The sequence below is a fragment of the Phaseolus vulgaris genome, chromosome 3 (assembly GCF_051622355.1).
Source record: "Phaseolus vulgaris cultivar YP4 chromosome 3, ASM5162235v1, whole genome shotgun sequence".
NCBI lineage: Eukaryota > Viridiplantae > Streptophyta > Magnoliopsida > Fabales > Fabaceae > Phaseolus > Phaseolus vulgaris.
The window spans coordinates 4,712,503-4,730,364 of NC_143500.1; the positions used below are offsets into that span (position 1 = coordinate 4,712,503).

The window sequence follows — 17,862 nt, forward strand, 5'->3', positions numbered from 1 at the left end:
TTTTTGTCATTGCATTTAAAGTTAATATTCAATTTAATACCGTGGTTTAAAAAAAAATTAATTTAGTCCAAAGGTTTTTAAAAAAAAAAAAAATTTAGTCCCTTCTGTTCAATTTCCACCAATGGCGTTAACTGTTGATGACGTGACACACACAATCATATTAGTCTACACATAAGAGGTTGAAGCTATAGTCTTCTTCCATCGTTCAACCTTGTGCCGGTCACATCCATCATCATTCAGATGGTTTTTGGGGACACCGTGGCCATCGCGCTCATGGAGACAAGGAATCTCACTAAGGAGGAGTATGTTGCAAACCATCCCACCGGCAAGATCGGGAAGAATCTCATATTCAAGGTCTTTTTTCTATTCATTTGCATTTGCGTTTATTTTCCCCTAATTTGTTGTTGTCTGATTCAAATTTGAATTGCAGGTGAAGGTTATGATGAAGAAACAAGAAGACTCCCTGAAATACATTGATTAATTCATCAACTCCTCTAAAAAGACTATCTGACACCTATGTATTGATCATCTGTTGTGTACCGTCCTGAACTTTATTCAAAATTAGATAAAAGCTGTCTTAAAAAAGCCTAATAAGTCATGTTGAGTATTTGATATACCTTCATGAAGAAGTTTGCATTTAATGTTGCATGCAAAAGATTTCTTGCAATTCTCTTCATCAACAGGGACATACACAACTTGAAGAACGAAGAACCCTTAAAGACTCCACAACAACTATAAATGGTTTGTAATGACTACTTTTTTCAAGACCTTTATATATTTAAGACATCTTGACGAATAAAGGTTGATGCCACATAAAAATCTTTAAGTGATTTTTTTTTGTGTTGTAGCCTATGCAATATGTTTGACATAACACTCTAGTGCTCTCTAACAATCTAAAAGAGTGAACTTAATATATATATATATATATATATATATATATATATATATATATAAGGACATAAACTCTTTTTTAATCACATCTTAATGATCTTTTGATCACTTTCTTTGTAAACCTATTTTAGTCAAGAATGATCGTTGTTCCAAACAATACTCCAACGTCTAAACAAGAATGACTAATGCTCCAAACAATACCAAGTTGTTAGCCAAGATTGGTTAAACTCTAACTAATACTTAGATTGTATCTTGCACTGTAGATATGCTTAATGAAACTTTGATCAAGACATAAATAAACCAATATAAAAATTAAAAGCGTAAAAATTTCTCATCCTTTTCAAATTGGATATTATCAATCTATTGCTCAACATGCTAACGAAATTTTTTTTTCTTACAAGGTTTGCTAAACCCTTTTTTTTACCATGAGTTTGTTAATAAAAACTACGTTTGATAAGTGTTAGTCTTAAAACATTCCTTTTACCTTATTAGATGTTGTTCTTGCTAAATATGTGAACATTTGTAATATATAATTCATTATTCACTTATTGTGTATTTAACCTCTTTTCACAATTAAATATGTGTTTAAATCCAATTTTTCAAATTTAATTATACTCCTTAAAATACAAGTAAGGACATTTTTGTAATTGATTATACAACACAATTAGTAAGAATGGCAATGCGGGCCAGTCTGCCCTGTATGAGGGTTCACTCGTAGGCTTGCGGACCAAACCCATAAGATTTTTTTAAAATTAATGAAAAATAATTTTTTTAAATATAAATTTTGAATAAATTTAATTTGTTTATTAAGTTAATTTTTTTTCTTATTTAGATGAATTAGGTAAGTAGTCTTACAGTATTATTCTCACGACACATGTATAATAAGATATGAGTAAAAAATATTACAATGATGTTTTGATTTTCAATAAAATTTGAATTTCAATTGTATTAATAAATTGACTAATAAAATATTTCATTAAATATATACACAAGATGATACATGTAGAGACATAATTACTATTCTAATTTGAAAATTAATATATATATATATAATACAATATTTAAATTTTATTATAAATAAGACTAAGGTCTGCCTAATGCATTTAATATTTGATGAGTATTAAAACATAAACAATCTATACATTTTAGAAACTCAAAAAAATACTATTAAATATTAAAAAACTATTATTGAATTTTGTGAAAGTGTTATGAATTAAAGATTAATGGTAATTTCTTTCTGCACCTCAATGTCTTTTATCTTGCACCCATACTTCAAAAAATACTTAAATTATTCTTTTGACTTTTTTTATTAAATATTGAAAGTGAAATTTAAAGAATTTTCAAGTTATAAAATCTAAAAATTAAAATTTATGTTTAAGATTATATAATATTTCAAATTACACCGTTAACAATATAAATTTGTATTAAAGATTGCAAAACTTAGAATGAAATTTTTTAATTTTTTTAAAAATATGAGATCTAAACGGACCAATAGACACTAATCCCATTTTTGTAGCGAGCCACATACCCAACCACCTACTTTACTATCCCTAATAATTACTTTAATATTTCTTTCTTTTCGTATCAATTACAGCTACAAGTCATTTCCACTCATCTTTCCTCTACTCAAACTATTCACTCTTAACTCTCTCTTTCCCTTTCTACCTAGATAGTGGACTGAATGACTTTTTTTAATATGATAATATAATTATTTTGTATTTAAAAATAATGTGCAAAATAAAATTTGAAAAATAATTTGTTGTTAAAAATAATTTTAAATGTATTGAGTGGAGTTAAAATATATTTTACAATATAATTTTTTTTTATAAAACCTTAACAATAAAAAAAATATCATATTTTAAAATATTAATGATTATTAAAAAATTATAAATTGAATTCAGTCATACATAGTGAATACTTTATGGGTAAAAATGGATTGTCTTTCGTTCCTTATACATTCAATACTGAAATTACAAAGGATTATGTAGACTTAATATTGAAATCAGAAGGAAGAGAAGAATTCACTTCATAATTTGATATTATAATTTGATATTAGAACTATTTTCGAATGGAATTGAATTAGATTTAAGTTGAGTCTTAATTAATTTAACATCCTATCTCAAAGTTAGTATCCATTGTTGGAAAAATGTTCTTGATGGATTTCTCATTGTCCGAACGGTGCTTGGCTTGGTCACGTGTGGAAACCTCATCATTATGACAAAAAGCTCCATTTATGCATTTCAACATCAACTTCACCAATAACTCACACCACTCACTCACGTATTGCACAGTAATTAGGATTTTCTAATTTAGCTGCTTTCTGAGTTCTCTGCTACTCCCATTACCCACCCCTTCACCTCCTGCGTCAACCAGAAGCAATAAATAGTTGAAGATCAGAGCACCCTCTCACACACGCCACACTAAACACCCTAAAGCTCTGTTTTCCTTACATTATAGAATCATTATTGCATCATTACCCACTCTCCACTCTTTACCTTTCGGAACTGTTTCTCTCTTTTCTTCATCATCATCACAACCCCAAATGGCTCTCTTTCTCACTCTCTCACTCTTATGCATCATCTTCGCCACCACCACCACTTCCACCAATCTTCCTCATTCCTTTTCATTCCCATATGGTAAGAGCATTTCCACACACACACACACTAGAACACTCTTCATCATTGTTTTATTTTATTTAATGTGTTTGATATTTGAAATTCGAAGGTTTGGCGTACCACATCGACTGTGGGAGTCCCACGAACACCACGGACCCCTTTAATACCACGTGGCTGTCAGACCGCTACTTCAGTGGCGGCGCCACTGGGATCGTGTCGGAGCCGCTCCACTTCCACCATGCGCACGAGAAGACTCTCCGCTTCTTCCCAATCTCCTCCGGCAAGAAGAACTGCTACGCCATCCCTTCCCTCCCGCCCTCGCGCTACCTCCTCCGGACATTTGTTGTCTACGACAACTACGACGGCAGGTCCCACCCTCCCTCCTTCGACGTCGCCGTCGGCTCCACCGTCGTCTTCTCCTGGCGCTCGCCGTGGCCCTTGTCCCTCGCCCGCGACGGCGCCTACGCGGACCTCTTCGCCACAATCCTCTCCTCCGAAGCCCTAATTTGCTTCTACAGCCTCGCCACGGACCCGCCGGTGATCTCCTCCATCGAGCTCTTCGCGGCCGATCTGGCCTCCTACGACGCCGCCGCAATCGCCGACAACGGCACGGTGCTTGTCAACTACGGGAGACTCTCCTGCGGCTCCGACCAGTGGGGGCCGGGCTTCTCCAACGACTCTGATCCGTTCGGCCGCTCCTGGCAGTCCGATTCCGAGTTCCGGACCGGCCGGAGCAAAGTCGTAGCCGTATCGACGCGGAGCAGCATAAGTGGGGCTGAGCAGAAGCCGAATTACTTCCCGGCGAAGCTGTACCAGACGGCGGCGATGACGGCGACGACCGCAGAGGAGGGCGGCGGGGTTTTGGAGTACGAATTGAATGTGGACGCAAAGCTCGATTACTTGGTGTGGTTGCATTTCGCTGAGATTGAAGGGAGGGTGAGGAGGGTGGGGGGGAGGGTGTTTGATGTGTACTTAAACGAGGTAAATTTGACCAGGGTTGATATATACAAGCAAGTTGGGGGTTTTGCGGCGTTTACTTGGCATCACACGATGAAGAACTTGAGTAGCAGCGTGTTGAGCGTGAAGCTCGTGGGGGTTGTGGGTGCGCCTCTGATCTGTGGGATTGAGAATTACGCTCTGGTGCCTAGTGATCCTTCAACTGTTCCTGAACAAGGTGAGTGGGGGTATAATTTTCGACTTTTTTTGGGAAATTGAGGGATTGAGAAGTATGATTTTGGTTATTTTAAATGCTGTGATTTTGGAAATTTGATGGATAGAAGGGATCGGGTTTTGTTTCCCTGTTTTGGGGCGGATTTTCTGTTTTTGATTAATTTTTTCATGGATGCAAATTTGGAAACTTTGATGCCTGTATGGAAATTGACTTCGGATCCATTTATTGGTTTTTCGGTAATAACTTTGTGGGGGGAATTGATGTCATAAGATAGTGTGTTATTGGAAATTTAGTTGGGGTGTTATGATTTACTAATTTTGTATAAATATGCTAACCGATTATTTGGGTGGATGGTGTGTGCGTTTTTTTTTACAAATATTTTGGTTGTGAATTTTGTGCAAATATATGTAGCGATTATTTTGGTGGGTTTTTTTCTTGGGTGATGATTTTTATTTACATCAATGTGCAAGAAGGGACTTGGTCAAAATTTTGTTGACTGGAGAGAAGCCGCAAAAGAATTATGGTCACTGAATGACCTTTTTTTTTTTCTATGTTTGGGTGCAGTGGTTGCTATGAAAGCATTGAAAGATTCACTTCGGGTGCCTGAAAGAATGGGTTGGAATGGTGATCCATGTGCTCCTACGAATTGGGATGCTTGGGAGGGAGTTACCTGCCGTATGAGTAAAGATAATTCTGCTTTGGTGATAAGTCAAATGTATGCATTGCTTCCTATTCTCAAAAGTTATTGAGCTTCGACTTGGTTTTTGGAAAGAAAATTATTGCTACGTATACAAGGAGTCTTACTAAAAAAGTCTCTTAATAGTTGACATTTGAAACTTTATGCGTAAGGTTAGTGGTATTGTGGTGGGTAAGGTTAGTATACTGACTACTGAGCGTGGGTGAGTTTAAAGTGCTCATGATATGTTGTGCCCATATCATTGTATCAGAAAGGGTTCTTATAATTCACCATAACAAGAAAAAGAAATAAAGAAAGGCTTCTTATTCCTTTTTTGTACTATAAAAAAGTATTTTTCCCTCCTCTTAATTATTCTGCCAATCACCTTTTGGGTTTATTAATACTCCTTACCCTTAATAGCTTGGTAGGTAGGGGATTATGGTTTCAATTCATGCTCTCTGAAACTAGAAAAAGAAAAATAAAATGGGGAAGTTGCAACTTGTTTCTTGTTCAGACAATAGTTCTTCAATCATTTATGATTTAGTTCCTCTCCTAAATTTTTTATTATCCTTGTTTCAATCTTGATTTCAGTGATTTGGGCAGTCAAGGCTTGAAAGGGTTCATAAGTGACCAGATTAGTCTTTTGTCAGATTTGGTAAGCCTGTAAGTATCAGCAGCCAAATGTTTATATATATATATATATGCTAGTCTTCTTTCACATCATGTGGTTAAATTGATACGATATGCCTTGTTGTAAATGTTATAAATATAGGCATAGTTTCCGGTCATTATAATGTTGTTATTATATTTTGTTTAGCTTATATATGTGTTTGTTCTATGAGAACCAAGGCTGTCAACCCAAGAGTCTATTTAAACTTCATGTTTACGAAGATTCAAAAAACTCAACTCAAAGTCATAAAAGTTTAACTACTGCAAAAATAATATTTTCTAAAAATGTAAAGTGGTGTCCTTCTAGCAAGTATTCCATATACTCTGCTTTAGTGGTAGCCAAGGTTGGTTGGAGAGTAGCTTTCCAACTCACTAATGATTGCCAATTGCGAATGTGTAGCCTGTAACGGACTGTTTAGCATCCAAGTCCATAGTATAATCAGAGCTTGAAAACCTTGCCAAAGTAAATTGTGAACCACCCTTGGAGATAATTTCAATGTCCTCGGTCGCTTCATGGTTTGCCAATGCTCTTTCCTATGAGTGCTCACATCGACTTACTAAACTGGATGCTTAAATAAGGTTTGGTTTAGTGCATACATCAGACTTCCCACTTCACTAGTATAAGAAACACATGACATGTATTTATTCTCCTAACCAGTTTGAGTAGGATTGAGTTCAAAAAGACGTATGCCAAAGTTGTGCTCACGACTTTAGCACCTTCCATTCCACACAACACCTCTTGAATGTACCACCTTTGACATAGAAAAAGCTTCTTCTGGGCTTAACCCTTTTGGTCACCATCTCAAAATCTTCTCAATTGTGTCCATATCTTTCATTTCAAATTCACTAGCAAGTAGTGATTTCAACCTTTTGATCTCATCCTCACCATGAAATGCTATCAACATGTCTACACACAACAACAGGTAGACATGCTGACCATTCTTCACCTTCTTATAATTGACACATGGATTAAGGAATTTCGCTGTACCCTTGAGAGAGATGAACAATTCAAACCTCTTATACCTTTGTTTAGGAAATGTCTGGGAGATTGTTTCAGCCCGTACATAAACCGCTTTACACAGCTACTCCTCCTTACCAGACCCCTCTTTGGCTAACACATTAGAATGTCTTCCTCTAGGTGACCATGGAGCAAGGTTGCCTCCACATCGAGTTGCTTGAGTTCTATGTCTTGATTTGCTACTAGAATAAGCAAGACCCTAATGGACGTATATTTGACTATTGGATAGAAAATCTCATTGTAAATGGGTACAATACTAGGACAGATTCTGCCATGAAAGAACTTTGACAGTGAGTGAACTCTATTTGACTACCTAAAGTTGTAAACGGGTACAGTACTATGAGTTCACTTGCTAGTTTGACAACCATCACTTTAACTATATGAGTTAATATTCTTTTGCAAATATGATCATCTTTGGTACTTTCAACTACACTTATTTTCTTTGCGTGGCTTCAGTGTTTATATTCTGATATGACAAATCAGGTTGATGCAATAATGATAAATGGAAACTATTCTTAATTGTTGCTGTTCTTGAGCGTCAATAAATTCCTTCAATAATTTTGTGCTAGCCCTGTTATACACGCATCGTCTCGGCCAGAATTTTGCATCTAGATGCTCATATTTTCTATAGTAGATTGTATTTCATTAGGTTTATGCTTTTAGTATGCGTTTTCCTTGAGAAATTTAGTCATGTTTTTGTTGGTTTTTCTATCATCAGGTAACATCTCTTCAATTTTACAGGAATTTGAGTTCTAATTTGTTGACGGGTGAAATACCTTCTGGACTCGGTCAAAAATCCCTCATACACGTGTAAGCTTTGGGTTTTTGTTTTCTATAAGTCATGCAAAATATTTTACAGAACTCAACTGAACTTCAGTCCTTTGTTTGATTAGTTGTGGATAAGTTTTGAAGTTATTTACACACTTAAAATTGATAGTTTGTGAGAGATACTTCTTTCATTTATATTTGTATATGCTTTTCTGGAAGCTATGAAATTTAACGTTTTGACACATCGTATGGATCATTCACTGACAATTAAATGTCATCAGTTTTATACTTTTAGTTACTAATTTGGTATCACTATTAGGTATAAATTTGATGGCATAAATTGAAACTGAATGATCGATTTGTTGGTTTATATTTAGATATGAAGGACCTATATGGATATGTACTGGAATATTATCATATATCTGGATATTATATATTTTTCTTGCATAGGTAGCTCATTCAAAGTTCCAACAAACAAGTTATTTTTTAAAATTTTAAAACATCTTTTTTATTTTTATTTTGTAATCCAAACACAAGACAATATCCATTTGCATTTCTATTATTTCTATAAGATACGATATATTATTGAAATAATAAAAAATAATGATTTAATATTTATTTAAGATACAATATATTTTTGAAATAATAGAAAAAAATTATTTAATCACGTATTCCCATTTGAAATATATATTTTTTCATATAGATTCATATGATATTTTCCAGCAATTAATTTATGTCAAGAACTTGTATTCTTATTATTAATTATGAAAAAGAAATTCAATGCAATATTAAATAATCTTTTGGACAACTAAAAAAATATATTTGATTTCTTATTTTGATTTGCAAAATGTGCACTTAAGAGTATTTTTCTGAAAGTAAGAAAAGTAGAAAAAAGATTAATATTTCATAGAAATGTAAAATGGAAATTTATATAATATATGCTGGTTCCAGTAATAGAAAATAGAAGTGAGTTTTTATTTATTTTTGTTTCACTTCATAAATAAGATTCAAGAATAAGATTATCAGATGAAAGGAGAGAAGCATGTTTGAGGATCTATGGGAAGGAGAGAGAAAGGAGATTATTTGTTTCTTGAATGTACTTATGAGTATTCTCTGAAAGTAAGAAAAGTAGAATAAAAATATTTTTTATAGAAATGTAAAATGGAAATATATGATTTCCAGTAATACAAAATACAAGTGAATTTTTATTTTATTTCATTTCTTAAATTAGATTATTTGATGAAAGGGGAGAAGAATGTTTGAGGATCTATGTGTAGGAGAGCAAGAGCGTTATTTGTTTCTTGAATAAGTTTTTAAGTAGTAAGGTTATGACTTACATGTGTTTTAGTATCTCAAAATTGGAGTAAGTTTTAGTCCCCTAAATTTAAATTTTTTTTTAGCCCTATAGTTGAAAAAAGGTGTCTTATTAGCCACTTTGTCGAAATATTATTAAAACTCTTGCTTATATGACTAACAATTGCAAGTTGTTTCATGGTAACCTATTTCAATTTTGTATTCTTATTATCAAACACCTTATTACTTGTTTGTTTTCCTTTTGAAGTATTCATTCTCACAATGCTTGGGTAAAAGCCGTTTAGAAATAGGGACTAAAATAAGTTTTATTTTCATATCAAAGAAAAGATCAATTTTAAATTTGAAGGACCAAAATCGCAATTTGCTCAAATGTGGGGACTTAGAGAAATTTATGGAATTGAAAGGAAAAGCCACATTGTAAATCCAGGAGCAATTAATGGTGTTGTACAATTTTTGTGTGAAAAAAAGTGTAGTATTATGATTCAGATGTTTATCTATTTAAAAATATCTAATGTTTATTTATTTAATACATTAATTGTTTTTTCGAAACAATACTACAGGGACTTGTCAAACAATCAGTTAACGGGCTCAATACCTGATAGTATAGCAGCCTCTACAAGTCTGCAGCTCGTGTAAGTATCTACTGCATTATATTTAGGATTTTGTTTACATGTTCCTTCAGGACACGTGTAAGGATAAAAACTATTACATGAAAATCAAACATAAATACTTCTTCCTTCAAGAGAGAGATCTTTCATTATTTAGAGCAAGCTTGCTTTGTCAAGGAAATGGTTCCTTTCCAGGCTTCTACAACCAATAAATCAATTAGTACGATTGAGTGGACATAACCCTCTACGATTAATGTTACATTCTTTGTATATCTTAATTCCCTTCAATTACTAACTGCCTAACTAACTGTCCTCTTCTTGTGTGGACATTTAGTATCCTTCTCTTTTGATCCCAACACAAGAGAAAAAGTTATGTCCAGGCATCTTAATATTTGTCAATGAAGCTACTATTTTTCTTCTCTGTTGAGTGGTTTGGCATTGTAGAAAAGAAATGGTAGATAACACTTGACCTCTAGTGAGTCTTAAGCATGTTTCCCTTCTACCCTACTGCCAATTTTTGCTTACTTGGTTCATTTTTCTAATCCATTTTTTGAGTCACTTTCAGGCTATTGAAGGGTAACTTATTGGAAGGACAAGTGCCAGAACAACTTTATTCGATTGGTGTGCATGGTGGAGCTATAGAGTATGTCATTTTAATCCAATATTTTTATTCTTTAATCTTCTGAATAATGTGTTCATTCAGACTGAAATAACTTCCATACTTGATTATCTATAAGGTCCTGTCTGTACACACTTATTTAAAATAAGCTGCTAGCAAAATCACACCCATCTGGGCTTATGATGTCATCTATCATCTGCATTTAATACCAAAATTAGCTTATATGGTAGATCTTTATGTGAAGTTTGCGGCTCCTCTTTATCTTTCATTTTGTTTTGCTTTTATTTTACAATAAGGATATCTGAATTGAGTTATTCACGTAAGCTGAAGTAAATTTAATGAATTCCTTAAGCTGAAGTAATCTTTAAAGGATGAATTGTCAATGATTTTGTTTTACCGAATGGTGAAAAGTACATTATAAAGCCAATTTTTACATGGATGCTCCCGCTAGGAATTTTTTCTTCTTTCTGAGCAATTTGTCAGCATTAGTTGTTGCCTAAGTTGCTTGGGTTGTAATAGGTACTAAAGTAGTAGATCACCAAAGGATTGTGTACCATGGCGCACTTATTAAAGCTGCAATTAAATTGTAGTTATATAATTCAATGGGAAATATCTTCTGACACCTTCAATTTGATTTGTTTTACCTCAGTCTCTCTGGAAACAAAGGTTTGTGTGGTGTACCATCTCTTCCAGCTTGTCCTATGTTCTGGGAAAACGGAAAATTATCTACTCACGGTAAAATTGCAATAGGCTTGTCCTGTTCTTTTGTTTTCTGTGCGATACTGCTGCTGGTCTATATTTTCATCAGGAGGAGAAGGAATGACTATGATTTTGCTCTGCCTCATGAATTAACATGTAAGTATGATTTCATTTTGATTGTATTCAGTTTGAAGCCAATCAATACAGCGGTAATTACTCTCCTGACGTGGTTTCTTCTCTTTTATGTTACATAATAGAATTTTTCTTTATTACAAACATTGAAAATTTTAAATGTTTTTCGAATGATGGCAGAATTAGTTCATTGATGGTGAAAAGGTAAAACTATTTATACAGTCAACAATCAAAATTAAATCCTATTTAAGAAAGTATGCAAAAAGCATCACCATATAACATATGATCCCAACTAGGTTGAATCACTCTATTATATCAATCATCTGTAGTATACCCAAATAGCATAAAAATAAAGAAAATAAATATAGCAGGGGGACTATATTAAACTCTAATCATGAAACAAACCTATAGTAAGGTCGACAACCCTATTTCTAAAGAAAAGAAATCATATCTAAGAAAATTTGGAATGTCATCCTACCACTAGTCACCTCTTTCTTTTACACCAAAGCATGCAAACTTATCACTATAATGATTCCCTTCCCTATAAGTACGAGAAACATGAAATCTCATGCTTTTACATTTAAGCTTCGTATTGTGCCATCTAGATCAAAGATACCAAAGAATAATATGATCCTTTTGAAAAGCTTGTACTACCAAAATCAAGTCACTCTCTGACCACAAGCTATGCCAATCTTTATCAAAAGCAATATCAACTGGATGAATAGTTCTCATTATTTCAGCATGAATGATTGAACTCCAAGATAAACAGAAAAGCAACCCAAAACAGCATCTACTTCATCTCAAATATACCCCCACAAGCCCCATGCTAATTGTACCTTTGGTTGCTCCATCTATATTGCATTTCAACCAAGAACAGGGAGGAGGATTCCACAAAAGGATAATAATCATAGGAGTAGCTCTGAGCATAATATCAATTTTAAAATACTTAAGAATACAAAATTTCAGACACTTTAGATTTCATAGTATAAGTGCATAAATTACCAATTAGATCTATCTCTGAATAAATCCTATCTTTAAGTCTTGAATAAGGCATATGTTGATTATCAAACCGAATAAGATTTATACTATATCAAATAGAATTGTTATATTGACTAGAGATATGACCAACTAATAGTATATAAGTGAGTGCAAACTTCACCTTATAAGTCTGTTTTATAAAACTCAGTTTGACTTAAAAGCTACCTTCTAAGATGGTATCAAAGCCTATCCTAAATTTGTTGGACCTATCGTGCCACTCATTATTGGATCACCTACAAAATGTCTAGTCTCGTTCGAGATGTCTAGTACTTGGTGTGATGGAGTGTGTTAAAGATCTCACATTGACTTGAAATATAACCAAATTAGAGTATATAAGTGGGTGCAAAATTCACCTTATAAACTAGCTTTGTGAGGTTGGGTTAAACTTAAAAGACCACCTTCGAAGAATAATCAATAACCAAAAGACTCACATCTTCAATGACTAGCTTTACCAAATTGCTCCAATTTTCATCACTGGTTTTCAAAAGGGATGTGTTTGGAGATCTCACATTGATTAGACATATAACCAATTTAAAGTATATAAGTGGGGGAAAATCATACCTTACCGAACCGGTTTTGTAGGGTCGAATTAAGTTTAAACACACTTTCTAATATGGTATCAAAGCCATTAAGTATCCCAGTCGAGATTTGGGTCTATCATTCGGCCTCCCCAATTCCCATGCTTGATGTTGTCAACATGAGGGGGTGTATTGGAAATCCAATATCAATTAAACATATGACCAATTTACAATATATACGTGGGGACAAACCTACCTCATCATACTGAGCTGGTCTTGTAGGGTTGATTTAAGCTTAAACTCACTTTCTAATAGGATGTAATGGTAGAAAAGCTAAATTAATCTGTATACAAGAATTGAACCAAGACCATGATTTTAAAAGGCAAATGGATAAAATAGACAAAGGTGATATGTTGATTCAGGAACTTGCTCACAATGACAGCATTGAGATACAATAAATTCATTGCAATTAAGTTTCCCTTAACCATAATCAGTGACTAGTGACAACAATGTAGCCTTGTTTTAAAGAGTAATAAAAAGAGTAATTTCCCTTTTGTTTTAATTCACTCTAATTTTTGGGGGATCTAATTTAGAATCTATCTTTGGGGAAAATGGTTTGGTACTTTTATTGACGATTGTACTTGTGTCACATGGGCATATGTTATGAAAAGTAAGTCTTAGGTATTTCAAATCTTTATTAATTTTTTTCATCTTGTAAAAAAACAATTGGAAAACATATCAAAAGAATTAGGTCAGAGAATGAGATTGCGTGAGTTATGAATTCTCCAAAAGTATTATCCATGAACTAACATGTGTTAATTCCATAACAAAATGTGGAAAGGAAGACTTCTCATCTCCTAGAGGTAGCTAGAGCTATCCTTTTCTTGATTTTTGTTCCCAAAACGTATTGGGGAGAACTTGTGTTAACTGCCACTTATCTCATCTACGAATTACCCACTTGTGTCTTAAATGACACTAGTCCTATTCAGTCTCTATTGTCTTTTGTTCCTTCTTCTCCCTTAGTGTCAAGTCTACCTTGTTTTTTTCTTTCACTTTCATAATCATTATTGCAGGAAATTTGATCCCAAAGCTATTAATAATGTGTTTTTATTGGTTAACCTTGTAAAAAAAAGGGATACAAATGTTATTATCCTCAAAGTTGTCTTTTGTTTGTCATAATGGATGTCACTTTTCATAAAACAAAATCTTTTTTTGTCAACCCTCCACTTCACGAGGAGAAAACACTTGAAGCGGAGGAGCTCTCCTTGTTGTTACCATATCTATCTTTGTAGGATGCCAAGATCTTAGTGATTGGGCCACCACAAATGGGAATAGACCAATTGATTGTAAGGAGGAAGAAGAAAAATTCTCTGGAAAAAATATAAAGGAAGCCAACCCTCTTTGACTCTGAAGCAAGAAGAGTTGTTTGACTTAGAGGTGAGGAGTCTTAAAGGTAATAGTGGGGAGGTAAGTGTTATCGAAAATTTACCCACAACGTTGAGAAAGGGAAAAAGATCGTGTGTTAAATATCCTATTTCTCAATATGTCTGCACTGACAATCTTTTTAATGGACATCAAAACTTTATTGCTGCCACTAATGCCACAAAAATTCTAATCTCATTCCAAGAAGCTATGAAAAGTAAACATTGAACTCAAGCCATAAGAGAGGAGATAGATGCATTAGAAAGAAGCATAACATGGGAGATTGTTGACAAAACCAAGGGTTAAAAAGATCATAGATTGCAAAATATTTATAGTGAAACATAAGGTAGATGAGTAAGTAGACAAGTATAAAGCTAGATTGGTTGTAAAGGAATATATTCAAACTTATGGAATTGAGTATGAGACTTTTTTCATGTAGCAAAGATGAATATAGTTTGAGTTGTTTTTGCTTTAGTAGCTCATTTTGCATGATACTTACACCAGTTGGATGTGAAGAATGTTTTTCTTCATGGAGCTTTAGAAGAAGTACATATAGGTTTCTCCAACATTTGAACCCATAACGAAAGGAATAAGGTAATCCTCTTAAAGAAGGCCTTATATGGTCTTAACCAATTGATTAACAAAAGCAATGGTTTTCTTATGATATAAGCAAAGACCAATCTCCAAGAGCATGGGTTGAGATTAACAAAAGCAATGGTTTTCTTATGATATAAGCAAAGTCATAGTGATCATACTTTATTCATAAAACACTTCGTTAAAGGTTAACTTATATCATTATTGATCTACGTGGATGACATGATTATTGCAAGAGATGATAAAATAGAGAAATTGTCAACCCAAGACCTTGGAAACCTCAAGTAATTTCTGAAGGGTAAATTCCTGTATTTTCGTGATCAACTTATCGAAGAGGACCCGATCTGATTACTTTGGTATATGATTTCCCTTTTAAAATTAATACCAAATACTTCAACGTAATTATCTTTTATTTTTTACTGCATTAACAACGGGTTTTAGTCTCTACGTACACCGCAATTAGGCTATAGTATTTTCAAACAAAAAATGCACATTAGAACTTGAAACTTAGTTAACTCATGTTAGAGGGAATAATCAATTTAGGAGAAGGAATTTAAGTCCATCTTTTGTAGTGGGCTTGTACATATCTCTATTCTCATATGTCTATGGCTCTGTTGTGAGTTCTATTCTGGAAATTTTTACTTATATAATTAATTTAATTAACAAAGATGAAAGGGATATTTATATTCTAGACAGGAACTACTTAAATATTAAATCTAAAATGTTGAGTAAGGAATCGTTTAAATTCCTTCAAATGAATTGAAATGTTGTGTTAGAATGATGTGGAGTATGTTTGATGGTTAAATCCTCTGCTGAGTGTTGACTAGTTATGGTTTGTGATGCAGCATTAGCAGCCAAGAGAAACCGATATCAGAGGCAGAAATCCTTGATGGTTCTTGAGATGGAGAGTCAGCACGCCAAGGGACTACCTTCACATTTTACTACACAATAACATTTATCTTAATGGAAATGAAATATTGATTGTCACAGTTCTCTGACAACATAGAAGGACAGAGCTTCAGAAATGGTTTGAATGGCCTTGCCATGATGTAAACAACACTGCGGCTTTAGGAAAGAAATGGCTTTTCTCGTACAACTTTCTTTGTCTGGTCAAGGTTTCTGGAAGCCACTTGTTGTACGGGGCATGCTCCCTGTGACAGTGTTTCTTGACCCATAAAAAAAAGCATATACCCTGTGATGTCAATACTTAGCCGCAGCTTTTGCTGAATATGTGATAGGTACAACCCATTAATGTATCAAATTTGAGCCACAAGTTAGTGTAGATTTTTTCTTGGTACATAGATTCTGGTTGAATTCTTGTATATCGATTTATGTAGCAAAAAGATAAGGCATTGGATTTTACTGTGTACATTGCATTTCAAAGATTTTAATGAGCTAATACCCATCATATTTTGTTACCATTGCTATATTATTATTATTTATAAAACAATGAATGACTAAGAGAGGTTGATTGGTTTAAAAATTAACCTCTAGATATTTTAAATATTTCTTCTTAAAACTATTGTTGACGAGGGTAATTAAATGTAGTAATTGATTATCAATAACAAAAGAAACCTAAGATAATTTTGAGAACAAAAAGACAATTTTATGGCAGTTTGATTCTATATGAATTAGCATCCAATTAATTCAAATGATCTCAGTTGAATTTTCTACTAAAATGTTGAATTATCTAATTACAAACCAATGAAACAAAGTAATGAAGCACTCAATTATCTATACCCAAACACCAATGCAAAGTTACTGATTCAGATTACAAAAGAAAAGGAAAATATCACTTAAACTTAAAATATGATAAATTTATAATGAAATATTTATAGCACAATCATCTATTTTGGAGAATTTTGAACACTTATTTTTTAATCAAGATGTCTTCTTTAGAAAACTACATAGTTCTTCTAAAAAATATTGAAAGGTGTGTTTATTAAAAAATTTGAATTTTTTTTTTAAAGTACTTTGAAGGAATTTTATGATTATTCTAAACATCAATAATTTGTTCTTCATGTAATCTAAAAAGTATTTTAATCAATTCTTATTAATTATAATCGAACTAGTAGAATATGTTTAGTTTCTGATTAATTAATCAAGTATCACTAAGTAGACTAATGCTGCAAAGACACAAATGAGAATTATTTTGACCTCAATCATTCTTGGTTAAAACAACCAAGGTATTATTTCAACATGCAACAACTTTTGGCTAAATAACCTGAGTATTTTTTGGAATACAATCACTCCTTGTTAAAAACTGAGTATTGTTTGGACCTTAGTCACCCGCTAAGTATTGTTTGGAACACAACTACTCTTGGTAAAAAACCAAGTATTGCTTGAAACATGGCCACTCCTAGCTAAGACACTAAATTTTTTTGGACCGCAACCACTCTTGGCTAAATATGGTAAGTGATTGGAAAATGATTGTGTCCATCCTCTCAACAATACCATTTTCTAGAGGTGTACTTGCATCGTCTTATGCCTCCTTATACTTTCTTTCTTGCAAAAATTATTAAACTACTTTGACACAAATTCTAATCCATTGTTAGTTCTAAGCACTTTAAGTTTTTTACTTGTTGATTACCGATTATGGTGTCTCACTTCTTAAATCTATGAAAAGAATCAGTTTTACTTTTCAATATTTAAATCCACACCCTCCGTGAATAATCGTCTATGATAATGAGAAAATAAAATCCTTCAACATGAGTCTTAGCTTGTGTTGGACCTTACTAGTCTACATGGGCATACTCAAACGGTCATCTGGATACATACTTATTAGTCTCAAACTTCAATTTATGATACTTTTAAGTACCATTGATAAAAAAACTCTAGTTCCTCCATTTTATCATCTCTTAACAAGTTCTACTTGCCTAGCTGCACTAAAACTCTCTCACTAATGTACCCGAACCTGAGATGTCACAACTTCATCTTATCTTACATAGTCTAACTAGACACAAACACATGCATGGTCATTGTAGAACCATCCAATATGTAAAAATTGTTCTTTTTCACCCTTGACAACTGTAGATGCTTTTTTTTTTTTTTCTAAATCTTTATAATACATTTTCTATCTTGGTTAATAACCTATAAGATAGAACATACTA

The 17,862-nt window shown here is 33.2% G+C and overlaps 1 protein-coding gene across 2 annotated transcripts; it reads left to right on the forward strand.

Moving 5' to 3' along the window:
• Nucleotides 1-3,002: 3,002 nt before the first annotated feature.
• Nucleotides 3,003-16,121, forward strand: LOC137806242 (Di-glucose binding protein with Leucine-rich repeat domain-containing protein). Of its 2 annotated transcripts, none has more exons than XR_016519479.1 (9): nt 3,003-3,527; nt 3,616-4,680; nt 5,242-5,392; nt 5,945-6,008; nt 7,782-7,850; nt 9,683-9,754; nt 10,296-10,373; nt 10,999-11,204; nt 15,598-16,121. XR_016519479.1 is itself a non-coding variant. In XM_068606246.2 (9 exons), the coding sequence occupies exons 1-9, from the start codon at nt 3,434-3,436 to the stop codon at nt 15,702-15,704; spliced, it is 1,914 nt and encodes a 637-aa protein (XP_068462347.2). In that variant the 5' UTR covers nt 3,022-3,433; the 3' UTR covers nt 15,705-16,121. The 2 variants fall into 2 exon arrangements, 1 of the variants encoding a protein (XP_068462347.2); XM_068606246.2 differs by having other exon boundaries at nt 3,022-3,527; nt 5,945-6,016.
• The last annotated feature ends 1,741 nt before the right edge of the window (nt 16,122-17,862 follow it).